This window comes from Cnephaeus nilssonii (assembly GCF_951640355.1).
Source record: "Cnephaeus nilssonii genome assembly, chromosome: 13".
NCBI classification, from domain to species: Eukaryota; Metazoa; Chordata; class Mammalia; order Chiroptera; family Vespertilionidae; genus Cnephaeus; species Cnephaeus nilssonii.
In genome coordinates this window covers 10,019,686-10,047,254 of record NC_137084.1, presented here as the reverse complement: position 1 = coordinate 10,047,254, position 27,569 = coordinate 10,019,686, and the positions used below count along the sequence as shown (strand labels likewise).

At 46.2% G+C, this 27,569-nt stretch overlaps 1 protein-coding gene across 4 annotated transcripts in view; it reads left to right on the top strand.

Moving 5' to 3' along the window:
- The window catches only part of PAMR1 (peptidase domain containing associated with muscle regeneration 1), an 85,344-nt gene extending 58,232 nt beyond the window's left edge, over positions 1-27,112 (top strand). For all 4 annotated transcript variants that reach the window (XM_079788322.1, XM_079788323.1, XM_079788325.1 and 1 more), the window contains 6 exons: positions 1,081-1,188; positions 17,122-17,334; positions 19,282-19,348; positions 23,003-23,235; positions 24,403-24,695; positions 26,010-27,112. In XM_079788322.1, the coding sequence (XP_079644448.1) occupies positions 1,081-1,188; positions 17,122-17,334; positions 19,282-19,348; positions 23,003-23,235; positions 24,403-24,695; positions 26,010-26,546 (1,451 nt within the window). In that variant the 3' untranslated portion in view covers positions 26,547-27,112. The remainder of the gene's footprint in view (positions 1-1,080; positions 1,189-17,121; positions 17,335-19,281; positions 19,349-23,002; positions 23,236-24,402; positions 24,696-26,009) is intronic.
- Positions 27,113-27,569: the final 457 nt, after the last annotated feature.

Sequence of the window (27,569 nt, the reverse complement as noted above, 5' to 3'; positions counted from 1 at the left end):
TGAAGCCAGGTGACCTTGGGCAAGTTCTTTTACTTCTCGGGGCGCAGTTTCCCAAGGGGTGACTAAGGAAATAACGGTAGATCCTGCTCCGTTAAGGAGGCGCTGGGAGACAGAAAGATGAAGGGCCGAGCGGGGAGTCTGGCCCATAGGAAGCACTCCACAGCTGCCCTGCACCAGGCGTGCTCTGAGCCTCGCTTTGCCCTCTGTAAAATAGGTATTAAATGGTTTAAGCTACATTGGTAAATGCCACTTACTTTACGCGTGACTAACTCTAAGCCTGACTTGGCCTGCTGCCTGGTCCGGGTTAGGAAGTAGGATTTAACCAAAGGGAACAAAGTGCTCCATCGTAAGGGATCAGCCCTGCTCTCATCGACTGGGATTGGATTCATTCCGAGAAGGGAAGTCCGGTTAATGTCCTTTAATACTAGTCGTGTTTCCCCACCATATTTGAGCCCAGAACTCTCACCATCTCAAGGGACTACGGTTCGCAGAATGTGTCTTTGGGAGTTCTTGAGCACACGTTCAACAGTGTCCTGACGATCACCTTCCACTTCCTTTCCCTCAGAATCCAGGATGCTGGGATTCCTTGAAAAAGATGATCTAATGCTACCCAAGGATACCTGGCTGGCATGGCTCAGTGGTTAAGCTGTGACCTATGAACCAGAGGGTCATGGTTCGATGCCCGGTCAAGGGCACATGCCTAGGTTGCAGGCTTGATCCCCAGTAGGGGGAATGCAGGAGGCAGCTGATCAATGACTCTCTCTCTCATCATTGATGTTTCCATCTCTCTCTCCCTCTCCCTTCCTCTCTGAAATCAATAAACAATATATATCGTATTTTCCGGCGTATAAGATGACTTTTTAACCCAGGAAAATCTTCTATACGCCCAGTCATCTTATATGCCGGAAAATACGGTATTTAAAAAAATAAAGCTACCCAAGGCTGCTCTGCCCCTGGAGTCCCTCTGCGGGGATGAAAGGCGCTTCTGCTTTCGTCATGGGTGTGCCTGTTTGCAGGACCCCAGGCTTAAAGAAATGGACAAGCCACACAATGGCACTGAAACTGCCTTTTCTCTTGCAGCTTGTTCCTCGTCCCCTTGTTTCCATGACAGCACATGCCTCGTTGACCAAACGGGATCTTACAGGTGTGCCTGCCTGGCAGGCTACACCGGGCGGCGCTGTGAAAATCGTGAGTGACCCTCGGGAGTGGGAGCTGACGTGTCCCGTGGTGCTGGCGTGGAGAGGGCTTAGGGAGCTTGCCACGTACGCTGTTTCTTGGTGTCTGGGATGGTCTGTCCAAGGTGGCACATAATGTGGACAGAATCCCAGCCCCAGTGTTCACGGGCCGTGAGAAATGGATGTAAGTCACATCTCAGAGTGAGTCCTGGCTGTAAAGCAAGGGAGCCATTCCCACTGCAGTCAGGGATCGGCTAAGGGCTGGCCTGGGCAAGCAGGAGTACGTGCCTCGCTTCCTAAGCATGTGGGCCAGGTGGTCCCCGTCGCCTTTGAGCATCAGAGATGGCAGGGGCAGGCCATGGAGGTGAAACAAGATAGCTTGGGGGTGGGAGTGGGGGGAAGGGGCCCACAGAGAGAGTGAGAAGGCCTCTGAGGGCAGAGCACCCACAGTGTCTGCATCAGTCCCTCCTCGCTGGCATGCACAGGTATTTTGGGACATCCTACAAAAGGGCCTGTTCTGACAGCATTCTATATAAAGTTCATACTTTTTTCTCTATCACATTTATCCCCCCACCCCCATACTCTCACCCTCTCCCTTCTCCCTTCTCCTTCCCCTCCTCCCCTCCCCAGTCACCTCACTGTCATTTATATGCAGGAGTTCTTTTTCTTTTTCCCCTTTGTTGCTCAATCCCTCCATACCCCCTGCTCACCCTCTTCATGGCCCCCAGCGCCATCAGCCTGCTCTCTATCTATAAGTCTGCCTCTCTTTTGCTCATTAGTTCAGTTTGTTCATTCGGTTCCGCGTATGAATGAAATCATATGGTACTTGTCTTTCTCTGACCGGCTTATGTCATTTAGCATAATGTTCTCCAGGTCCATCCACGCTGTCACAAAGGGTAAAATTTTTCTATAAAGTTCATACATTTTTTTAATTGAGTTCACGAATTTTCCTTGCAAACCATGCAGACGGCAGCCATGGATGGTTTCAATAGTGTGTCCTTGAGTGTGCCATTGTGTTCCGCTAAGAGCAGCCTTGCTTTGGCTTGGCCTAGCGGAGCTAAGGGTGGCTATGCCAGATGCTTAGCAAATGGCATTCCCCTTCGTGGTTCCTGCCTCGTTTCAGCCTGCTGTGTTGTGTGCAAAGCAGAGAAGAGAAACGTTGCTTTCTCTTTGTTTCAAGACTTGCTTTATAGAGTGATTCTGGAGTCTGGGCAATGGCAAATTCTGAGAGTCAGGGCAGGGAACAAAAAAAGAGAAGGCTCAATTTCTTGATAAAGTAACTGCACATTATTGATAAACAAAAGGTAAGATTGGATAAAGAAAAGTAAAGTACACTAAGTATGCTAAAATGTCTTTAAGAGCCGGGTCTCTTATTAAGGAGGGGGAAAAAATTGGTCCAAAGGTTGCGAGTAAAATATTCATGCTTAGTTTATGAGCCAGAAATGGACTTCCCAGCATTGTTATTCTTTCCTGGAAAAAAAAAAATCAAAACAAACATAATGAAAAGGAATATAAAATATGTCATTATGAACTGATTCATCCCTCGATTCACAAACTGTCTCAACTCAAAACACCAGCATAGATGGACAAGAGAATGCTTCCTGGCCATTCTGCAAAATGTTCTTCCCAACCCATAATTCCCGTGGTCCCCGGGAGTTGTAACTGGGTGAAGGTATTGGTGGTGGATAGCTGATATGTCATTTGCTGGCATCAACGTGGGGACCAAATATCTGATTATTTTCTATAAGGCTTCAGCTTTTTGTTTCCCTTCTGGAAAATTCAGCATGAGTTCCAACTAACTCAACGAGGGAAACATCATGAAAATTGTCAGCACTTTACCTTGTAATTTCGGAACAAACCTTAACCATTTTTTTCCACAGCAGTCTATCACCTAAAAAAAAAAACAAAGAAAGGGGGGGAAATCTTTATTGCTTTTCTCATGAGTATATCAGCGAACTAAAACTATCTCCCTGGAGGAAATGCTTTGAAGATTACCAAACCCAAACATGCTGGGTTTCCAGAAATGTATTTTTTTGAAAATAGCTTTAAAAGAACCGAAGCAAATGTTAGTGAGAAGTCCATCTTGTATTTACGGAGTACCAACCCTGCAACGCTGCTGCCTCAATGCTCTGTCCTCCTGAAGTCCTGGGGAAGCGTTAGATGCTCCTTGGAGCAGGAGAGAAACGTTGCTTTCTCTTTGTTTCAAGACGCAGAGGGTGCAAGGATGCTGGCCCATCCAATTCAAAAGTGGAGGCGAGGATCTCACACTCCCCACATCACTCACAAGCTCTCAGACGCCGTCTCACCACAGGGCTTGGTGAGACTTTATGCGACCAGTTGATGCGTGTGGTTATCGTGTCTCATCATCGAGTCCTCTCAAAGGACCTGGCTTCCCAGGCGAGGCCCACCTGTCGCTGTTTTCCAAAGAGAATTTTGACGTATGTGCATGCCTGTGAGTGGGAGTGGAATAGCAGTCGGTTTTCTAGTTCATTGTAGAAGCCATGCCTGCACATCCTGTATATACTTGTGACAACAATCGCACAGTAGAGAAATGTGTAAAATAGAAAGAAAACATTGCTTTTCCTGACCAAGCCTGGCTCCCAGCAGTTAACAACACGAGTATCCTTCCAGACTTTCTTCTAGGGTGTGCAAGCTGAAGTTGTCTATATGTCATCATTTTAAACCTTTGGTTCTCAACTGGGGGGGGGGGGGATTTTGCTCCCCACTCCCACCCCAGGGAACCTTCGGTGATGTCAGAAATATTGTTGGTTTGTCGTCGTTGTGGGGGCGGGGTGCTCCTGGCATCTGGTGAGTAGAGGCCAGGGGTGCTGTAAAACATCCCACAATGCACAGGGCAACCCTCCCCCCTCAGCTCCCCTACCAAGAGTTATCTTGTCCAAATGTCAGTTGTGCCAAGATTGAGAACCCCTGTTTTAAACAAAAGTGGATGAAAGCACACATACAATTTTCAACTTGTTTTCAGTGCCTGTCTCATGGATATGTTTTCCAGGTCAGTCCATGTTGGTTCAGATGTCTGATTATTTTCTATAAGGTTTAGGGGTTTGATTTTCCTCCTGGGAAATTCAGCACGAGCTCCAACTAAGTCAGTGAGGGGAAAATCTTGAAAATTATCTGTGGCACTTTACCTTGTAATTTCGAAACAAGCCTTAACCATTTTTTTTCCATTCATTTGAAACAATAATAGCTGTGCATTCCAGTGTGTGGATGTAGATACAGTCATCTATTCATCCAGTTCCTTAAGATGCACCTGTTACTGTGTTTGTTTGTTTTTTACTATTGTGAAGAGAGCCGCAATGACTTCCCTAACCGATCTTTCTTGGTTCACATGTGGAGGTATTTTTGTAAGATAAATTCGTAGCTGTTGAGCTGTTCGTTCAAAGGGTGTGGAGAGTTACACTTTTGAGAGGTGTCCCCAAAGTGATCACTGAAAGATTTTACCGATTTTCAAAATAAGCCGTTATAAACAGCAGTCCTGAAATAAGAATTAACAGTTGCATTTCAGAAACTGGGGTCAAGCTGGAAGTGGATTGATTTTCAAAGGAATTCCGTGGGTCTGAAAGGAAGTTTCTCCCTGGGACTTCCTGGGGCAGTAGATAAAGAATAAGAAACAATCGCCCAGCCGGTGTGGCTCAGTGGTTGAGCGTTGACCCATGAACCAAGAGGTCACGGTTCGATTCCCAGGCAGTACATATGGCCGGGTTGCAGGCTCCATCCCCAGTTAGGGAGCGTGCAGGAGGCAGCCGATCGATGTATCTCTCTCATCGGTGTTTCTATCTTTTCTATCCCTCTCCCTTCCTCTCTCTCTAAAATCAATAAAAGCATATTTTTATAAAAAGAGAATAAGAAACAATCCGTGTTTAGTTGGTAAGAGGGTGTGAGAGCCGCAAATACAATATCTAAGTGCTGCTCTGCTCAGACTTCCCATTAATTTGTTCCCAAGGAAGAACAGCTTTCCCCTGCTCCCAGGTGACCTTCTCTGAGAGCCATCAAAAGGGGCGAGTGGCTCCCCCTTCAGCCCTGGGGCCAAGCCAGCCTCCTGCCAGCACCCTCGGCGACCCCAACCTCCTTGGGCCACCATGTAAGAAACCGAGGCCCCTTTTTTCCTCTGAAGTTTCCTGTTTCTTTGTATGGGACACAAGGACAAAATAAGTTCTTAAGTAAAGGGTCGGAATCCTGTTTTGAGAAAGTGGAGAGCGGCGGATTCATCGCCTGCTCCAGTTTCCATGTCGCCTTTGTTCCTCTGGCCCAGTTGACGAGGCCGGGCGTTCCCCCTGCATCCCAATGAAGCACGCTGAACCCGGCTGACTCTCGGGCACAAAGCTCGCCCTGCGGGCTCTGCTGCGCCTGGGAACACAGCACAATGGCCTCCACCAATTAAAGGAAGACGGGGCATCTGGATGCTTTGGGGGTTTGGAGCGGCGGGAGGTTTCCCACTAGCCTGTCCCCAGGGCCGGGAGAAAAGCGCCCAGGAGGAGAGCACTCTTGCTGTTTCAGCTTCAAAGGGGCGGCCCGTGCTTCTCATCAGAATCAGCGGTCCGGAGACCTGCGGTTTTCATGGACACGTTAACGCTGACCCCCAATGAGTCGCAATCCCCTCTCCCATCGCAGAGAAGTGATAGGCTCTAGGACCACTCAGCTGAGAGGTCATAAAATCAGCTTACTGGCTTTTTGGTCCAGAGCCCTATCTTATCCTCAGTACCTGGAACACGGGAGCACCTTTGCCCGTCGTGACATGGAGCACTCAGGGGACGAGCTTGGACCAGAGGGCAGAAAGACCTCGGCTTGGCTCTGAGCCTCTAATTTTTCGGTCAGGTGACCCTGAACAAGTCATGGAACTCCCAAGAGCCTCAGTTGATAATGTTCAGAAAAATAATACCAAATGCTTCTCAGAATGGTGGTGGGGATGGAATGACATAAGGCACTGAGCTGAGGTAAGAGGAGCCACTAGTGTTCTTACTACTCCGGTCACCTATTATGGCCGTTGGCAGAGAGCAGGGGATCCTCCAGGGAAAGGGGTAGGGCCACAGCACTGGTTTCTACAGACTCGATTATGGCAGATTGTCCTCAGGGCTCCTTAAGGAAATTCTTCCACAACTCCCTACGGTTCCTCTGTGAACCGCCCTTCCCACATCGTTGCCAGACACGAAGCATTGCCACCGCCGTACCTGCATGCAGACGAGAAAGTTCTGGTTTTAAAAGGGCAGGTAGACACAACCAATGCCATTGTCAGAAAGGAATCCTGGGTCCCAGGAGAGGACACCCACGCTTGGCATGATGGGCGGGGAGCCTTCGCAGACAGGACAGCCCAGCAAGGGGGCGCTTAGAAATGATCGGTGGAATCGTGTTGGGAGGAGCTGGGAACTCCAGAGCGCGTTGCCCAAACATGATCACGTTATCTGCTCGGCCTCCCTTTTTCCTCATGTGGTTTTTCAGTCGTCACTCAAGTAACATGTGGTGGGCGTATGACGGCCCCCTGGTGGTCATAGAGGAGACCGGGACTCCAGAGCATCACTTACGTTTTTTATTAGCGGGATAGACAAGGCAAAAAAAGAGCATGAGCCTTGCCAAGGCCTTCGAGGTGGCTTTTGCTTTGGCAGGTGAGCCCACTGAGGCAGGGCTTAATGCAGGAGGCAGATTTTACTTTGGGTCTGGACTAAGGGGTAACCCATGGTTCCTGGAATGGGCCATATGAAGAGGGAAGAGGGTGCAAAGAGTAGAAGATGAGAGCCAAGCAGAGTTAATGTCTGATGGAAACAAACATCCCTGCCACCATGGACCCCGAGACTGACTCCAGCCCCTTGACAGAGGCTGGAGACCCCCCCACACTTTTCCTTAACAGCCCCTGCCTCGTGGGGGCAGGTGCTCCCCGCCCCTCACTCTGATTCAGAAGAGGAAAGCTTCCTCTTTGTAAAACACAAGGCTTCCCTGTTGGTATCCGAGCATTCAAAACATCTGTAGTTATTCTTCTCTTTATTCAGCAGCAAGCTCTGTGCTTTATGCAGCATTGTCTTGTTTAATTGTCACCACATCCCCCGTGGGATAGGAGCTGTTATCCTCCCCGCTTTACACAGGCATCCAGCCTAAGCCTCTGAGGTCTGTTAGGTACCAGAGGAAATAAGGCAGGGCAATGCAGCATAGATTTTTTCCCTTCTATTTGGCAGAACCACAGAACAATTCCAATCTTAGCCTTTCTCAAGTGCAGAGGAGCATGTCACGTGCCGTCTGGTTCCCAACATCAACTTCCTCTAGTAAGGCCTTCGGTGATGGTGGTGATGAGAACTGCTAAGAGGGCGGTGAGAATCCTCATCTCGTAGGATTCAGATGTGCTCAGCAGCCCCAGGCTCCTCAGCAAGTCCATTCTCTTTATCCCCAAGGCTAGCAGCAGAATTGCTCAGTTTGGGCCATTTTCATTGTGAGCATCTCTTATATTTTGAAAGTTGACTAAGAACACCCCCAGGGGACATTTCCCCCAGTAGTTTAGTGTTATTACCCACCCCCATGACACCCCCAGAGCTGACTCAGAAACCTTCTGAGGTGTGGGGGTGCTCCAAGAAGACTCTAACCAAGCAGATCCATTAGTTAGAGGACAGCGGAGTGCCTACCAGTCACAAAGGTGACCATCTCTACCAAAGGAGGATGTGTCCGGGTGATTTTGAACCAAAATAAAATGAAAAATCTGAAGACTATTCAACGTTGACTTGTCTCTTAGGCGCAGGCCGTTTCAGCTGTTTAATTAACTAGGCCATCCAAACACCGGAAAAGTGGTATCCGAAATACACAGTGTACCAGGGGCCACGGACAATACTGATGAAGATCAAATAGCTAATTGTGAGCCTCAGCCTACAAATTGCTGCCGGATGAATAAATGGCAGTGTGTGCAATCCAAGCATAATTTCACACGGATACTGTCTCTCTCACACCCGCGGAGGGCTGGACAGCAGCAGGGGGCAGATACCATCGGCTGGAAAGCGATAAAAAGGATTCTCAGTGGGGATTACATCACCAGTTGGTGTTGTTATTCCTGGTTGGGGAAGACCCTTGTGGGAGTAAAAAGAGCACTGGATCTGGTCCAGAGGCACCAAACTCAAATATAAGCTGAACAGGAAAAAATGAGGACAAGAGGGAGCGCGGTGGGTTGTCTCTGGGTGTCGGTCTCATGAAAAATCAGGTTTCCAGCAGGAATCAAAGCCACAGGGAGAGAGTTAATGCCTTTTCCAAACAGGACCAAAATTCTGTCACAAGTTGTTTCCTTGATTTTGGGTGACGAGAGAGAGTGGGTGGATACCAAGGGCAGCTAAAAATTGAGACTCACAAGCCTCGGGCTCCCAGCTAGATAACGGGGTAATGAATTTTGTTGGCTTTGGATCTGTTGTCTTTGCTGAAACGCTCAGATACACTTAGAGTTTTAATGCAGCTCCTATTAAAGAGACATAATAGCCCTAGCTGGTTTGGCTCAGTGGATAGAGCGTCAGCCCACGTACTGAAGGGTCCCGGCTTTGATTCCAGTCAAGGGCACGTACCTTGGTTGCAGGCTCCATCCCAGGCCCCGGTTGGGGCACATGCAGGAGGCAACCAATCGATGCGTCTTTCTCACATCCATGTTTCTCTCTCTATCTCTTCCTCCCTTCCACTCTCTCTAAAAATCAATGGAAAAATATCCTCAGGTGAGGATTAACAAACATTTTTTTTTTTTAAAAAAAAGACATAATAGTACCTTGATTTCTTTTCTTCCCCCCTCACCCTTCCCCCAAAGCAGGAACATTTCATTTCACCCAAGGCTACTGCCTGCAGATTAAGATATTTTCTTTCAGAAAACACAGCAGGCTAAGTGGTATCAACTCAGTTCTATTGATTGTACCTGATGAAATCTTTGTTGTAACTCAGGTTAACTGCTGGGGTTGACTAATATTTCCTGAGACCCCTGCATGCCCCATTCAAATTCATTTAAGGCTCCCATGATTACCTTTACTTTATTCCTTGGTTAGGGTCCTTTGTTCTGGTGTAATTTTAGAAGCACATTTAAGGAAGGCACTAATCTCATAGGATAAATTGGTGCTAATGAATATATATATATATATATATATATATATATATATATATATATACTAGAGGCCCATTGCATGAAGATTTGTGCAGTAGGCCTTCTTTCCCCTGGCTGCCGGCACTGGTTTTCCTCTGGCACCCGAGACCCAGGCCTTCGCTCTAGCTGCTGCCTTAAGTCTTCACTCCGGCTGGAGCCTTCAGTCTTCGCTCTGGCTGGAGTCTTTAGTCTTCACTCCATCTGGAGCGCTGCTCCTGTAGCTCCCTCAGCCCCCCGCCCTCCCCCTCATAGCAGGCGTCTAGCCTTGCCCGGCCACTCCATGCCTGCATGCATGCTGCCCAGAGGCCCGGAGCGGCTGGGGGGTGGGGCTGCCGCCATCTTTGTCAGGTTAATTTGCATACTCACTCCTGACTGGCTGGTGGGTGTTGCAAAGTGACTGTCAATTTGCATATTTCTCTTTTATTAGTGTAGATAGCTACTCCCCTGAGCACCTGGGGAATACATAATTGGAAGGAAGGGCCCAACCCATATTCTTAGAAGTGCTTAAGTGAAGCTGGGGAGAACCTTGAGGTGTCTCAAGCCTTAACTGACATCATTTCTATTTCTGGACTTAAGCTAAAAATTTCTGTGTTAAAGTTGCAGAAAAACATCTGTCCATGCCTTATCCTGCTGGGCGCAGAGGACACACTCATTAAATATACGGTGCAAGGAACTCGGTGAAATCAATAGGTCACACGCTTCAGAGTCTTTCTGTACTGCAAGAACCACACGCTGGACTTCCAAAAGGGAGAGCTGTGACTGGATTCTTTGGTTCCTAAGGGATGTTTATTGATCTTGTTTCCAAAGTTAAACTTACAGCTTTGAAACTGAAGCAAAAGGAAAAGAGAAATATTCATGGGCATCTGGTGTATCATGTTAACTAACACTCAAGATTCATTCAGAAAAGGATATTTTGTGAACAAGGGTATGTGGGTGGACGGTGATGTAATGGAAGAAGAGGCCTGCTTTCTTGTCACTGCTGGGATCTGACCCCTGAGTTTGGTGGTCATTAGGGTGTTAGGGAGGTGAGGCCACCCCTAGGTTAGGGATGAAGAGTATGGACTTCCTTCTGCCACATTCAATATAATTAACCTGACTGGAGGGCACAGAAAAGGTGATAGCCGTGTGCCCTGAAGGGCCACTTTTCCTAAAATGTCTCCATATTTTTCTGACATATGCCCTCATGTCTCAATCATCATGACCATTTCTTCTAGATGTTCTAGACCTGATCATCTCAGCTACTTACCGTAGTATCGAGATATTATTTCATCTAAACATTTAAGGAAAGAGCTTCTCCACCTTTGTCTTCAGTTTTTCTCAGGACAACAGTATGTGGTGGTTGGCTGTGGTACCACTTTATGGCCATCTCCAATCAGATAGGAGGGCAAAAGATACAGCTCTACTTGCTTTAAATCAACTTAAATCCAGTCCTAAGGTCTATCATTCAGCGTCATAAGAACTTCAGTCTCAGTCATTGTTGGGGCCTCCTCTGTGTCCCAGGGTTGTATAGAGGTCCCTGGCTTTACTCAGCACCACATCAGTAGGGAGAGTCCTCCGATGGTGGATTTTAGAACCACACCGTGGAGCTTGGGGAAGCCCATTATTTCAGAGCACCTGATCCCTTCAGGTAAAATAGCTCTGCTGGTGTGGGGCTGGCCTGGAGCCCGAGACTATCGGTGGAGGTGGGGCCCTCTAATGAGATCCAGCCTCTCTAGTTTCCCTGCCAATCAACCTCCCCGAGATCTCCCAGAGTGCTGAAAGGCATGCAGGGCTCAAGTCCCAGCCTCAGCCCCATCCCATGGGGTGCTGGGGAGTTAAAGGACACCTGGCGGATCAGGAGTTGGGCTTTTGTATTCATGTCTATCAGTCATTGGCTACAGGCAACCCTGAGGTGTGCATGGGGGGAATATAAATGGAGGCATGTTTCAGTTCTTTATGTGAGCAAGATGGTGCCCATGCCCTAGGGCAGGCCTCTGAAGGTGGCAGGTGCCAGCTCTCAGCAATAAATTCACATGTAGAAGTTGTGCTGGTAAAAAGGATGCACAGGGACCTGGGTGGAGGGCCCATAATGTTCACTATGAAAATGATCACAAAGCCATTGCATGGCCATAAAGTGGTACCACAGCAAACCACCGCATACTGCTGTCCTGAGAAAAACTGAAGACAAAGGTGGAGAAGGTCTTTCCTCAAATGTTTATATGAAATAATATCCCAGAAAAATAGACTCCCAAGTCCTGTTCTTGTTCACGAAATAGCATGCAAAGGCTCACTAAACTTAGTGTTTGTGTCCCTGGGGTGAGTCACAAAAGTAATGGGGCAGTGGGTTATTTATTATTAATCATGGACTATTTTTACTTAGCAAAGCAGGAGCTTTGATGCTCCTTCAGACCAGGGATGCAGATGTTTTAAATTCTCATTTGACTTTGTCTGGAAATACCCATCCCTCTGAGGAGAAATGAAACACAAAACCTTGAAAAATCAAATAGAAAAGAACCATGAATCTATTTAATGGGGAGATACAAAGGTTTCTAAAAAGAGAACCTGTAGGGATGGCAGGGGTTGGCAGTACAGTTTGTATTGAAATCTAACCCTGGGGAGATGCTCTGATGAGATACTGATGGTCTATGAACCCAACAGGAGAGAAGAGAATGGATGGAGGAAGTCTTAGAATTCTCTTCAAAGTGTCCTAGGAGAATGTACAGCTTTGAAAACAAGTGAGAGGGAAGAGAGAATAATGTCCCCTGGACGTTTGATACAGGAATCCAATTTTAAGGCTTTGTTGTGCAGGATTAAAAGAGATGAATGTACAGAGACCATGGTTGGTACCCAGAAGCCCTAGTCAACAAGTCAACACACTGGACCCAGGTCTGGAAGCCCATCATGGGTAGCCATTACCAAGAGGCCAGAAAATAGAGTGGAATATTGCCTGTTACTCAAATAGGGCCAACCATGGGCTTTTAGATTTCTTTGTGGATTTTTCTTTAATGTGTATGAATGTGGGGAATTGGTTTTTAAAGCAGTTGGAAGCTTTGTAAATAAAGGCAAACAAGGGAAAAGGAGAATATGTGCTATTTCAATTACTCCTTAAACCAGCCCAGACAGATAAGTGGTATTATCCAGTTTTACGGATGAGAAACGCAGGGCTTGGAAATATTAGGTTATTTTTTAAAAAATATATTTTATTGATTTTTTACAGAGAGGAAGGGAGAGGGATAGAGAGCCAGAAACATCGATGATAGAGAAACATCGATCAGCTGCCTCTTGCACAACCCCCACTGGGGATGTGCCCGCAACCAAGGCACATGCCCCTGACCGGAATCGAACCTGGGACCTTTCAGTCCGCAGGCCAACGCTCTATCCACTGAGCCAAACCGGTCTCGGCAATATTAGGTTATTTTCCCACACGCTTGTGCATTAAGTGGAAAAATGAATAAATGTCACTCTATCCATTCCATCCACCAACAAATATTTATTGAGCACTTATTGAGCTTGTTCTGGACACTGGGGAACCAAATGATTATTTGAACCTGTATTTAGCTGATCCTGGAGGCCAATCTTTTTTCACCAGCATCTGGAAACAAAACTCTTTTAAATTTGAGTTCATGTAAATTTGGATTACGATAAGAGATTTGCATGGGGTGGAGAGAGTATGAAAACAAAAGAAAGGTCTGGACCCAAACCATTTTGCCTGATACTTAAAAAAAAAATAACAGAAACAACAACAAAATGAATAACATTTAGGGTTATATTTTCTGATTATAAAACTTGGGGAAAAAGTCTAAAGAAGCAAAAGTCATTTATATATATATATATATATATATATATATATATATATATATATATTTTATTGATTGATTTTTTACAGAGAGGAAGAGAGAGGGATAGAGAGTTAGAAACATCGATGAGAGAGAAACATCGATCAGCTGCCTCTTGCACACCCCCTACTGGGGATGTGCCCGCAACCAAGGTACATGCCCTTGACCTGAATCGAACCCGGGACCCTTGAGTCTGCAGGCCGACGCTCTATCCACTGAGCCAAACCGGTTTCGGCGCAAAAGTCATTTTTAAAGTTATAAGCTAGAGATAATGAGAATAATTATATTCAAGTATGTTTTCCCAGACTCCTTTTCTACGTTTGGCTGTTTAAAAGTTTTTCCTCTTGGTTTTAGTTTTCAACAGTTTTATGTATTATGTCTGTGTATGGCTTTCTTCATGTTTATCTGGCTTTGGGCTTTGTAAATCTGTAGGTTGATGTCTTTCATCTGTTTTAGATTTTTCAGATATTCTCTCGTTACATATTGTTTTTGCTCCATTCTCTCTCCCTTCTTCTGGTATGCCAATTACATGTATTGATTAACCTTCTCAATGTGTGCCCTGTGTCCCTTACTTTTTCTGTACATACTTCACCTTTTTCTGCCTTGGGCTTCATTCTGATTTTTTTAAGTTATCTTTTAGTTTATTCATACTCTTAAGCTGTATCTGATTTTCTATTAAACTCCTCCACTGAGTTTTTAATTTCTGTTGTTGTAACTTTTCAGTTCTAGATTTGTCCATTGGTTATTTCCCAAGATTTTTCGTTTTCTACTGAAATTTTATCTTTTATTTCCCTGAACATATTCAGTATAATTATTTTTAAGCAATGTCAAACAACTACACTATCTAGATCCTTTGTAAGTCTGTTTCTATTGTCTATATGTCTCTTGAATTTTAGCCATAGAGCCTTGCCTTCCAGTGGACTCCTAACTCAGAAGCATTACTCCTATCTGTCCTGGTGACATTCCATGAACAGTAACGTAAAACCAAATTAACAGTACTCCATTCTAAGATCTCATCAAGTTTAAGATCCACTGCTGATATAATGATAGCTTTTCTGGGGGATGGCGTAAAGAAATACTACAGGAAAAAATATACATGTGACCGGAGGTCAGACATATCACATAGTAAGAGTATGCATCTAAGAATGACAGAAATACGGCCAAATTCCTCAGCCTTGGCAGACTTGCTTGTGCATCCTGAGTCTGTTTCTCTTTAAGTCTTCTTGTAAAGCCTCCTTCCCGAGAGAAACAAAGGACCTGGATTGTCCTAAAGCTTTCTTACCTCCAAGGACTCAAGAACTCTCCAAGGTTCCTGCTAGTTACACCCACATTAAATGTATGAGAATTCTGCACAGAGGAAATCATGGGTGGGAGCCTGGTGCACTATGGCAGCACCTACATCCGAGGAGAGAAGACCCCTACCCTCAAGCTCACTATTGAAGGGATTTCTCATCTTCTGCTGAGACTGACGTGGCTTGAGTACAGTTCACTATCTTTCAGTATTTCAGGACTGGTTTTGAGTATCACCCAATCTTTCTTGGCCATTAGCTCTAACAACCAAACCTCAAAATAGATGAAGAACTACACTTGAATTACACAAATCATCACCCTTTGATAAGCTAACTGGCCACAGATTCAGGTGCCTGCAGAGCCAGGCAGCTGGGGTGGAGTTTGGGGGGGGGGGGGGGGCGCGGGGAGCCTGAGAAGGGCTGTGGCCACGTGAAGAATGCAGCCTCCATCTAAGCAAGAGCCACTTCTCAATGGCAGTTGATTGTTGCCATGTGGGGATACAGGCCCAGGGTTTCCAGACCTGAATTTAATGCAGATTTTTATGAGAACTCTTTTGATTTTTATGTTGGCAACTATCCCATTTTCTAAAACTGGCAGGTATAACACACCGTGCTTGTAAGATGACTGCAGTCTGTGGACTCCTGTCGGTTGCTGCTGAGCTGCATGTTGAGCACTGAATGAGTCTGTACTGTCAGAAGGTGCCCCATCACGGAAGCAGTGTGGAATGCTTCCTCTGTGTTCTTCCATTCCTGGAAATACAAGCACTGGCGCTTTGAGTCCATGTGTACTTTCTTTTCTTTCCAAATCCTCACCCAAGGAGGGAGGACATTTTTTCCATTGAATTTTTAGAGAGAGTGGAAGAGAGGGGGACGGGGAGAAAGAAGAGAGGAAGAGAGGAAGAGAAGAGGAGAAAAGAGGAGAGAAGAGAAGAGAAAAGAGAAGAGAAGAACATCAATGTGGGAGAGACACATTGATTGGTTGCTTCCTGCATGCGTCCCAATGGAGGGGAAGCGGGGTGGAGGGGATCGAACCTGCAGCCCAGGTACATGCCCTTGACCGGAGTCGAACCCACCACCCTCTGGTGCACAGGCCGACGCGCTAACCACTGATATACACCGGCCAGGGCCACAGGTACTCTCTGAGTTCACAAAGTACACTGCACTCCCTATACCATTATTGGAACTTTTTACAGCTCACTCAGTGACTTTTTTTTTTTTAACACTTCAGATTGGCTTTGGACTCACCCACCAGGGAATTTGCTCATATTATATAGCCCAGAAGCAGAGTATCATTGAGATCAGCCACTGCTTGGTCTGTTGGCAATCTTAGAGTAAACAACCTGTAATTTAGCTTAATATCAGCAACCTTGCCAAATTGAAATAATTAACTTTAGTTCTCAAATATTTTTAAAGTGTTATCATAATGGAGATTCTTTTCTTGCCTGGAGGCAAGTTGCTTGAAAGGTAATTGGGACAATTATGGGAAGAAAAGAATGTCCAATGCATTGTGTCTTAGAAGAAAGGATTTAAAAGAGACTAGGATAAACTGACAAACAAAACAGGCCTGACAAACAAAAATGGATGCATGGAACAGGCTGACATATCTCAGGGGGTGGAGCAACGGAAAGAGATTAACCAAAGAACTTACATACATGTAGGCATGACCAGTGGACACAGACAATAGTATGGTGAAAGCCTCGGGTGGGTCAGGGACTTGGGGGAATGGGACTAAGTGGGGGGGGAGGGGTGTGTGAAATTTGTGGCCATCTGTAATACTGTCAACAATAAAAAAAAGAAAGAAGGAAAAAAAGAGATTAGGGAGGCTAATAGAGTAATTGGTACCGAAACTCAGTAACTAAAGGTTGGATTCTTCGGGGGACTTGCTTTGTGTCCTTAGGCAAGTATTATTCAGTATTCTGTCACAATCCACTTGAGAAGAATATGTGATCTATCGGATAGAATATTTCCAGGATGTATCTAATATCCCGTTCAGTGCTCAGATTAGCTGGTGATGCTTTTTCTACTTTAACTAGCTGTCCAACTGAATTAGAGAATAGAAATACCTTAGTAATGAATATTGGTAAGTGTTTAGATGCAAAGTTATATTTGGACATCAAGGGAACTTGTTGTATCCCTGAATTTACATTGTGCTCTAGTACTTTTAATTATAACGTTCAACACACTCATGTTCCTGAAGATGAAATCTAAAATCTAACTTCAGTTCATGAATGCACTCTTTATTTTCCTGTGTTTTATCATATATGCACTCTAGTTTCTGATCGGTTCTACTTTCTGGGTACAACACAAATATGAAATAATCTAGTTTAATCGCCCAAGCTTGAGGGAACAAAGGAGAGAATATAACAACACTGAAAAACAATAACCCTTCCATACAGACATAAAATCTAGGTGAAATGGTTCTTTGGTCCAGGCCTGCCCAGCTCCCACACTTGGAGAAAGAAATGAACATGATCATCTGAGAGCCCGTCGTGGCGTCAAATTTCTTTACATAGAGAATGAAATACTTCTTTATTTAATAATAAGTTGTTTAAAAAGGTGAAGATATGACTAATACATGCATTTTCTATTGTGCATTTTCTCTTGGTAATGCCGTTGAGTGCCATTGTTAGCAGGCTCCGTGTCACTGCCTTTTTCATTCAGTTAAACATGAAAAGATTCGATCCTAAAATGGAATGCTTCAGACTTTTAATAGCTCTCCTTTTCTTTTATTCTCGCTTTAGTCATTGAAGAAAGAAACTGCTCAGACCCTGGGGGTCCAGTCAATGGATACAAGAAAATAACGGGAGGCCCTGGGCTCATCAATGGGCGCCAGGCAAAAGTTGGCACCGTCTTCTCCTTCTTCTGTAACAGCTCATATGTCCTTAGTGGCAATGAGAACAGAACTTGCCAGCAGAGTGGCGAGTGGTCAGGGAAGCAGCCCATCTGCATAAAAGGTAACTTGCATATATTTCTGAAGTCTACAGAAATAGAGGTGGAGTTGCTGAACTTTGGTAGCTCCCATCCATGTTTTTGAGCCGCTGGGAAAATTCCTTTCTCCCTACGTTCTCACTGGAACCATATATTTATTAATCTTAGGTTGGAGACCATCCCTAAAAAAATTGCTTCTGTTTTGGACCACCAGAAAGGTGAAGATATGACTAATATATGCTCACCCTAATCACAACATCTTTTTGTTTTTAATAAGAAATACTGATGGATTGCAACTTCTTTTTTTTTAAATATATTTTATTGATATTTTTTTTTTGTAGAGAGGAAGGGAAAGAGATAGAGAGTTAGAAACATCGATGAGAGAGAAACATCGATCAGCTGCCTCCTGCACACCTCCTACTGGGGATGTGCCTGTAACCAAGGTACATGCCCTTGACCGGAATCGAACCTGGGACCATTCAGTCCACAGGCTGACACTCTATCCACTGAGCCAAACCAGTTAGGGCCAATCACAACATCTTGATGCGATCGAGAACAGTATGTGATTATTAGAGCAGTTTAGGAAAGATGACAGGGCTGAGTTTCAGTATGCAAACACAAGGACTGGATTGCAGCAATCAATATGCATTTTTATAGCTACATTTATCTCCTCTCTATGTAACATTAAGTTCGTGCAGGAAATGAAACAACAAAATGGACACGCCATTCCTGCCCGCCTAGGTGGAGGGAGGTTTGAGATGTTAAAATGTTTACAAACATCTTTAAAAGGCGGAAAACCCTTGACCATCCATGGCAGAGTTCCAAGAATAGATGGGCAGTGCACGTTTAGAGAAGGGAAGGACCCCATTGCCTGGAGCAGGGACAATTGCACACAGTGAGGAGGCTTGGAGCCAGTCTGGGTGGCTGGGGAGGATTTGTAGAGGTGAAGAGGAGCTGGGACGATAATCTGGTTGGAAAACAAAAGAGAAGCAAAGGAGGATAGGCAGGAGTGAAAGAATCATGTCAACTCAAAGTGAGGCAATCTGGGAATCTGGGAGATAAATGAAAAAAGGTGGTTGGGGACCAGAAAAAAAGAAAAGAAATGTTGTATAGAGAAGTTTGGCCCTTACCCCTTGGCAGTGGGGATATGTCCTTGGCCTAGATTATCCAGATAATTGCCTCAACCCTCCACTTTCCCTTCTGGGTATTTGTCAACAACCCTAATCATGGGAAAGAGGAATGAAAGAGGATGGTTTGTGAAAGGAATAAATCCCTTTAGACTCGAGCCAGAAGCGACTTTCATCCCCACCAGCACAGACTCCCCGATTCTTGATTTCATTAAGCATGGAAAGGGTGTCCCATATGCCCGTGGAGATTTTTGTCAACTCTTCTCTTACAAGTTAATACAACCCAAGTTCCCTAGGTTGCTAACGAGATGAATATTGGCTGCTTGATGGAGACAGTGACGTGGGGAGGATTTCTTTTTACTGGTGAAGAAAAGACTTGAAAATTAAACTGGGCTTTGACTCGCCCTCAAAGGGTTGTTAGGAGCCTTCTTTGCAGGGAAGTGACGTGGAGGAGTCAGTTACCCAAGACTTACTGGCTGTCTGCTTTTACACGAGAACCTTGACATTCCCTATGTTGGGCTAGATTTCAGAATCTTCCCTTTGACTTTTATGCCATTTTGACCAAGTTTGCAAATACTATTGATGTGTCCGGATAATCCTAGACTATTAGCCGCCATTGTTCCAAACCACACAGGTGGAGAGCTCTTCCGAAGTGGACACCTGGGCTCTTCAAAGGGGGTGTCAATTGTGTCTCTGCTAAGCTGTCCAAGCTTGCACATGTCCCACCTCCGAGAGCCTGGGGAATGTGCGGTGTCCAGAAACGGTGGTCAGGTCTGAGTCTGCACTGAATGCTGTGAGCAGTTAAAATGGAACAAGAATACCCAGTGCTGTCTCTTTTATTCCTAGCCTGCCGAGAGCCAAAGATCTCAGACCTGGTGAGACGAAGAGTTCTTCCAATGCAGGTTCAGTCCAGGTGAGCTCTCCTCTGAAGGTGAAGGAGAATGAAGGTTCCCTCCCCTCTCCTTTTCCCACTTGTGTTTGGCCAGGCAGCTTGGGTTTCTTAGGGACACTCAGTGCTGATTGGCATGAGAGAATAGGGCTGGTTGGGTGGTGGCTTGTTAGCCAGCTGCCTTTAGCCAAGAGGTAGCAATTGTTGGAAGATGTACAGATTTCGCTGAATCGTGGGAAAGTAGGTGGCTGCCGGGAAGCGAGACTTGAAGATGATCTTTGATGAACTGGATTTCAATACCTTACTCTTCCTAAAATGTCTATGTATTTATTATGGCAGCTTCTAGGGAGATGGCATTCCTGCCAGATGCAGCCAGCTGTGGCTCAGGAAGATGTTCTTGGTAGTAACCAACCAGGTGAGGCAGGCTGGTGGAGCCCAGGAACTAGAGATGAATGCCTACCCCGAGGAGGGCTGTGAGCCCTCGAGTACACCCACCCTGCCTTACTCCTGGAAGGACAGAGGGGGACCACCCAGTGGGGAGAGAACAGACCCATTTCTACTCCTTTCCTTTGTAGGAAATACTCTTCTCATCTCATCTCCCAGCATCCTCTCCTCCCTCTTTCCTCTCCAGCCACATGGCCCCCTTGCTTTTGCCATAGCCCTCCAAGCACAGATCTGCTGCAGAGCTTTTGCATTTCTGTCAGGAACCTGCTTCCACTGGATTTCAATGGGGCTTAACGCCTTGCTTCCTCCAGTTCTCTGGTCAGCTTTTACCTCGCAAAGAGACCTTCCCTGACTGTCCTTTAAAAACTAGCAACCTCTCTCCTCCACCTTGACCCTGAGCTGACTTCTTTACCTAGTGCTCTCTGGCCTTTGCTATGCTTCACTTTTTAAAAAATATGTTTTTTAATTGATTTCAGAGAGGAATGGCGAGGGAAAGATAGAAACAATGATGAGAGAGAATCAATGATCGGCTGCCTCCTGCACGCCTCACACTGGGGATCGAGCTCACAACTTGGGCATGTGACCTGACTGGGAATTGAACTGTGACCTCCTGGTTCATAGGTCGACGCTCAACCACTGAACCATGCCGGCCAGGCTACTATGCTTCACTTTTGATCTTAGTGCCAATCTCAGCCTGATGCCTTCCATATAGTTTTTTGGTTTACTTGTTCTATTTCCATCTGCCTCCCCCCACACCCTACCAAAATATGTAAAAGTTGCATGTGCAGGAACATTACCTGTTTGTTCATGTTGAAGTCCCAGTACCTATTTTAAATATTTTTTAAAATATATTTTATTGATATTTTACAGAGAGGAAGGGAGAGGGACAGAGAGTTAGAAACATCGATGAGAGAGAAACATCGATCAGCTGCCTCCTGCACACCCCTTACTGGGGATGTGCCCACAACCAAGGTACATGCCCTTGACCGGAATCGAACCTGGGACCCTTCAGTCCGCAGGCCGACGCTCTATTCACTGAGCCAAACCGGTTTCAGCAAGTCCCAGTACCTAGAATAGTGCCTGCCACAGAGGAGGCCCCTGATAAACATCTGTTGAATGACAGAATTGGATGGGCAGACAAGGGTTCAAGACCTGGTCTGTCTCTCTTTAGAACTGGGTATCCTTAGCAAGTTCCTAATCTTGCTGAGCCTTTCATTTCCTCTTTTGGAAAAGAAGAGTAATCATAATAACATCAGTCTCTTGTAAAGATTAAATGCAACACTAACTTTGATTGGGTGTTGGCGGTATGCCTGTTGCTCTTCCGAATGCTTTCTATCTTTTAGCTCATGTAATCCTCACTACAATCTCCGAAGTAGGTCTTATTATCATTTTATTATACATTTTATTACCATTTTTATTACAGATGGGTAAACTGAGGCTCAGAGAAATTAAGGAAGTTGCTCAAGGTCACATTGGTAGAAGAAATGGCAAAGCCAAGATGCAAATCCAGGGTTTTCAGGGTCTGAAGTCTTCAGGGTCTGCTCCCTTATCCACGAAACTTTAACTATGTCTATGTAAAGGCCCTAGCAAAACACCTTAGCCTTATGCACACCTGTCAGTAATAATTTTTTTTTTTTTGGAAATAGTAACAATAAGTGACTAGAATTGACCCCAACCCCAACTAAGTGACCTGAAATGTTCTTACAGCAGGAATTCCTCAGTCTCTCCCTCTTCCTGCGGCTGTCTCACTCCATGTCTGTCTTTCCCTTTTCAGGCAGGGCCTTTCCTTGGGAGCAGTGGCAGTGGAATCCAGATTCCACCCCCTTTTCTGATCTTTGTGAGTCACCTGGGCTGGACCCTCAGCCAGTGGGATAAGCCTGACCCACCTGTCCTTCCCAAGGAGACATCTCACAGAGGAAGCCCGAGCTGTTAAAAAAGGAACTCCAGCTTTGCATTTTAAAAGCACTTGTAATGGGAGGTTAGGTGCCCGGGCGCCAGGTGTCCCATGTAGATAAGAAAGCAAGCCTAAAACTTGGTTTTAAGGATCTTTCTGGAAGACAGGCTGCTGGGGCGGGGATATGCCAATCTCCTGCAGCCAGGCTTACCCAGAAACCCCCGAAGGCAATGTAGACCTTCAGCAGATGACCCAAGAGGTGAGCTTGTTTGCAAGTCTGGAGGCTCCCTGAGCTGCAGACCTGGTTCTGAACATGAGCTGAGGGTCTCTCTGATGAAATCCATGGGCCTTGAATATCTGCTCTGAGCAAAGCCCTGTAGAGACATAGGAAATAGATCGCTTTAGATGCTATGAAGTCGGTGCGGTAGAGACAGCAGGGTGGGAATCATGACTGCTAAGTGCTGCCTTGGGTACCGGCTTAGCTTCCTGTGTGCCCTCAGGCACTCCCACTTACCTCTCTGGGCTTCCTCCCTCCATTCAATAAGCCGGGATGAGCACATTGATTCCTAAAGGAATTCTAACTTTCCAGTTGACAGTCATTATGCACCGATATAAAACGAACACAAGCTGTACGAAGTGCTTACATCTCCCCCAAGAATCCCCAAGTGGTCTCTGGGGGCTTCAACTTTGGGGCTCATTTAAAAAACCTTTTGACATTTACACACAACACTCCATATTTTCCCCAATCAATGTGCCCTGAGAGAAAGCTTTATTCTCCGAGGTGTACTAATTACATCTACTAATTGCTAAATCAAGCTACTGTAGCAACTCAGTTTAGTTCAAGCCAATTTCTGATATTGCCCCATTATGATAACGGTTAGAGAAAAAAAAAAATACGTCTCGATTTCTCCCATTCAAATTAACTTCCTTTCCTGTTTAATTTAATTTTTTTGTGTGTGCATGTTAGTGTTCCTTTGGATAGCAGCAATTATGTCAGATATTATCTTCTTTGGTTAAAATCCTAGACAGCTGGAGACATGCCAGAAATGGAAATGGAGAATAAAATGAAGGTTGAAATGTGCAAGATAATTTGCTCAATGATAGAAGGGAAGTGTGTGCATGTGTGTGTGGGAGTGGGGGCGTGGGGAGGCAGGGAGAGGGAAGGAGAAAGAGAGACAGAGAATGAAAGAAAAAGGGAGATAAAGGAAGGACAGAGAGACAGCATCCATTGCTTTCTTTGAATGTAACCAAATATCTACATGGGGATTGGCATGGAACTACAAAGGCCACAATGACCGTCTCACTTTGCTCTCTCTCTGGATCCATGTGCCCCGATGCAGGGAGACCCCGTTACACCAGCTGTACTCATCAACATTCAGCAAGCAGAAACTGCAGGGCATCCCTACCAAGAAGCCAGCCCTTCCCTTTGGAGACCTGCCCACTGGGTACCAACATCTACACACCCAGCTCCAGTATGAGTGCATCTCGCCTTTCTACCGCCGCCTGGGCAGCAGCCGGAGGACCTGTCTGAGAACCGGGAAGTGGAGTGGGCGTGCCCCGTCCTGCATCCCTAGTGAGTCAAGGTTCATCCTTAGGCTTGGGCAGCCTATGAAAAGTCATTAACCCTTTTTTTGGGCAGGGGGAAAGTTCCTTGCCCAAAGGAATGGTACTCTAATACTTTCCCTAGCTTGGTGATGTCTGAAATTCCACAGAGTTTCCTTCCTGTGGCTTAAAGTTATTACTCAGGAGAAATTAACTCATTAAGTCTTAGATAATTTTGGGGGAATGGGGCATGCTTTCTTGTGGCTAATTCTATTATATTTACTTGGAGAAAAGGGAGAGAGCAGTCATTAAAAACCAAGTGGAGAAGGGGTTAAAGGTCTCAGATAGCTTCTAGTTATGCCATCTTGGTTACCCTGTCAAAGCCCCAGTTGTTATCCTCATTAATCAATGGTATTAATTAGGTTATTGTTATTAATTAGACTAGAGACCTGGTGCACAGATTCGTGCACTGGTGGGGGTGTGGCCTGCGGGGATCGGACTGCTGTGGGAGCGCTGCTCATCCCACTGCAGGAGCAGCCACTCATCCCGGTCAGCCAAGTGGCGCTACTATTGTGGGAGTGCACTGACCACCAGGGGGCAGCTCCTGCGTTGAGCATTTGCCCCCTGGTGGTCAGTGTGCGTCATAGTGACTGGTCAACCGGTTGTTCTGGTCGTTCCACCGTTTAGTCATTAGGCTTTTATATATATAGATAATGAAGTATTAATTATTCATAAGGTTATAATGTTTACTGAGATAATATGTAGAAGTGTTTGGAATAGGATCTTGCACATCCTAAGCTACCTTCCCCATCCTCTTTGTCAAAGGAAAGCAACATGGCTTAGTCCATGGTGGTCACCTTGATAATGATAGTCATAATATTTCAAGTCTAACTGGTTTTATACATCATCTCACCCTGTGAGGTGATTGCTATTACTCTATCCATTTTGAAAGCAAAAGACTGGGGCTTTTGAGATTAGGCAACTTGCCCAGTAAGTGCCTGGGATTGGAAGTCTCCAATCTTTACCCTAGACTTTATAGTCAACCATGGCAAGGCGATTAATTAATATTTAAAAAAGTGGGGGAAAACCCACAAGTTAGATGCTTAGTGGTCATGACACCGATGGGTTTGTGCTCTCTTGATTGTGTGACACATTTCTCTTCTGAGCTGATCTTACTGAGCCCGTGCTTTCTCTGTAGTCTGTGGGAAAACGGAGAACATCACTGCTCCGAAGACCCAGGGGCTGCGCTGGCCGTGGCAGGCGGCCATCTACCGGAGGGTCAGCGGGGTGCATGGGGGCAGCCTGCACAAGGATGAGTGGTTCCTGGTCTGCAGCGGTGCCCTGGTGAATGAGCGGACCGTGGTGGTGGCTGCCCACTGCGTAACTGACCTGGGGAAGGTCACCATGGTCAAGACAGCAGACCTCAAAGTTGTGCTGGGGAAATTCTACCGGGATGACGACCGAGATGAGAAGACCATCCAGAGCTTGCGGGTAAGAGAGGGTTACAACGTGGACCCTGGACCCCTGGCTCAGCAAACTCCCCGCTTTAGGAGAACAGTGAAGGTGTCAGTCCTTCACCTCAGCTCGTTAGCACTCAGCAGAGAGCCTGGCATGTAGCAGGTACCAAGCATTTCATATTGACAACTATAGAGAGGGAGCATCTAGAAAGATTACGGAGTCTTTTATCCATTTAATTGTTTTAAAAATAAGATAGTAACAAATATCTCTCATTGTGGTCATCAAAAGTTAACCACCTGTTGTTATGTTTAGGGCACTGTACTGGGTAGGCTTTGAGGACATAGAGAGGTTTTATCCAGGATATTCCAAATCAACTTACAATCTTCTTCTCTGTTTCCCTGCCTGCCTCCTTCCCTCCATCTCTTCTAGCTATCTACCCACCTATCCGTCCATCCATCCATCCATCTATCCATCTATCCACCCACCCATCCATCTGTTCAGCTATCTATCTGTCCATTTGTTCATCCATTCATCTATCCATTAATCCATCCACCCATCAATCTGTTCATCTATTAATCTATCCATCTATCCACCCATCCATCCATCTATCCATTCATCCATCAATCCATCCATCCATGGTTTTTGCCCTGATTTTGCCCTGAAGAGTCCACAGGCTAGTAGTGGTAGACAGACTAGTCTATCATGATTAGTTCAATTCAAGAGAAGCCCTGAGGAAATGAACCCAAATGTATATGGGATAATAGAAAACATACATAAAATGGTACAAGGTATCACAGATGGGGCAATCAGGGAAGACTTGTGGAAAAGTCTGTGGAACATTCTATTGTATTGGGTTGAAGACCAATGAAATGTTTACAGTGGACCAGGGATTGCCACCTGGTAGCCTGTAGGGGTTTGCGTTTCGATCGTGCTAACATATCATTTTTAAATCAGTTGTTCGCCAACATTTAAAAATCAGGTTTCAGATAAAGATCTGGAGTCTAGTCTCTGGCAAAGTTAGAATGCTGGCCCCATTACTGATGGCAGTGGTCAGCCGGAGCCAGGTGGCAATTGCCCACTCTAGATGGCGTGTGTGCTCTCATTCTCCGCAGCCTCGCCTCTCCACTCCACTTATTTAAAATACCTGCCAGGCCCCAGTAGGCATTTCAGTTTGCAACCCTGGGAACAGAGCAGTTGCTTTCTATGATCCTTTGGGCAAAGTATCTCCAAATAATTGCAGCTGTCTCTTAGACATTTATTCCCGATAATTCAGCCCCAAGGCTTTCCTGCTCTTGTCCACTGAGGAGTGTGCGGCTCACCATTGCTGTCCGTTCCTTGCACGTGTAGATTTCTGCAATCATTCTGCACCCCAACTACGACCCCATCCTGCTGGACGCTGACATCGCCGTCCTGAAGCTCCTGGACAAGGCTCGCATCAGCACCCGCGTCCAGCCCATCTGCCTCGCGGCCACCCGGGACCTCAGCACCGCCTTCCAGGAGGCCCACATCACCGTGGCTGGCTGGAACGTCCTGGCAGATGTGAGGAGCCCCGGCTTCAAGAACGACATGCTGCGCTCGGGGGTATTCCGGGTGGTGGACTCACTGATGTGTGAGGAGCAGCATGAAGAGCATGGCATCCCAGTGAGCGTCACGGACAACATGTTCTGTGCCAGCCGGGACCCCGCCGCTCCTTCCGACATCTGCACGGCAGAGACGGGGGGCATCGCGGCTGTGTCCTTCCCGGGACAGGCGTCCCCTGAGCCGCGCTGGCATCTGGTGGGGCTGGTCAGCTGGAGCTACGACAAAACGTGCAGCCACAGCCTCTACACAGCCTTCACCAAGGTGCTGCCCTTTAAGGACTGGATCGAGAGAAACATGAAGTGAGCTCAGGCCCACTGAGAGCGTGTCTGTGCCTCCGTGCATGCGTGCGTGCGTTGCACAAGGCAGTGTGGACCTGAGGTGGGATTCCGCCCTTGAATTTGGCCGAGCCAGGGCTTCTGATTTCAAGCACAGAGCTTGTGGAGGGTGAGGAGAGCTCGCTTGGGGTAGGCCCCTGCCGCCCTGGCTGCTCTGACCATTTGGAAGACACCTGTTTGCAAGAACTGGGTTGCTTCAAAAAAGACTATGTGAACAGCAAACAAAACGTCCCCATTCAAATGACCTGGTGGCCTTCCCCACCTGCCCTTTCATGGTGCAAATGTCATGGTCAGCCCTGGTGGAGAAGATTTGACGGGGAGGCCTGAGTTTCATGAGGTCTCTTCTAAGGCTCCATCCATCCAGACCAAGTTCCGAGGAGCCGCCTACGGGACAGCCCAGGACAGCGGAGCCTGGATGAGATGTTGACATTGGCTTTTGTGCACACGGCCACAGTACCGTGTGGTCCTGCTCCTTCCCCATCTCCTGTACACGTTTGAATAAAATAAGGGTTGGCTTCTGACCTACAGGACAAGTGTGCTACAGCTGATTTCTGCATGCTACTGCTCTGAGCTGCATGTGTGGGGGCCAATGGCTGGGTGACAGCCCTTGAAAATAGATCCTAAAGGTATTAATTCCCCAAAATGCAAATGGCACAGCTGAGGCCATCTTTTGAATTCCAGCCCTTGGAGTTTGCTGGGTCGTGGGCTCGGGGAGGAGAGACATGGGTACCTCAAATAAGGCACAGAGGAAAATACCAGGAATTAGGTGATTTCTAGTGTTTCTTCTGGTTCTCATGTTCTAGCTCTAGCACAGAACCCTGCCTTGAACCTCTATAAATCTTTATGACAGTTTCATAGAATTAGAACTGGAATCACCTATTTACTCCACTAGATGGAGATTTGCCAAGAAACTGTAGCCTCATTGTTTCCTGTGATTTTCCTTTCAAGCCCCTCTCCCAGCTCCCACTGGAGAGTAGAGATAACAAATGAA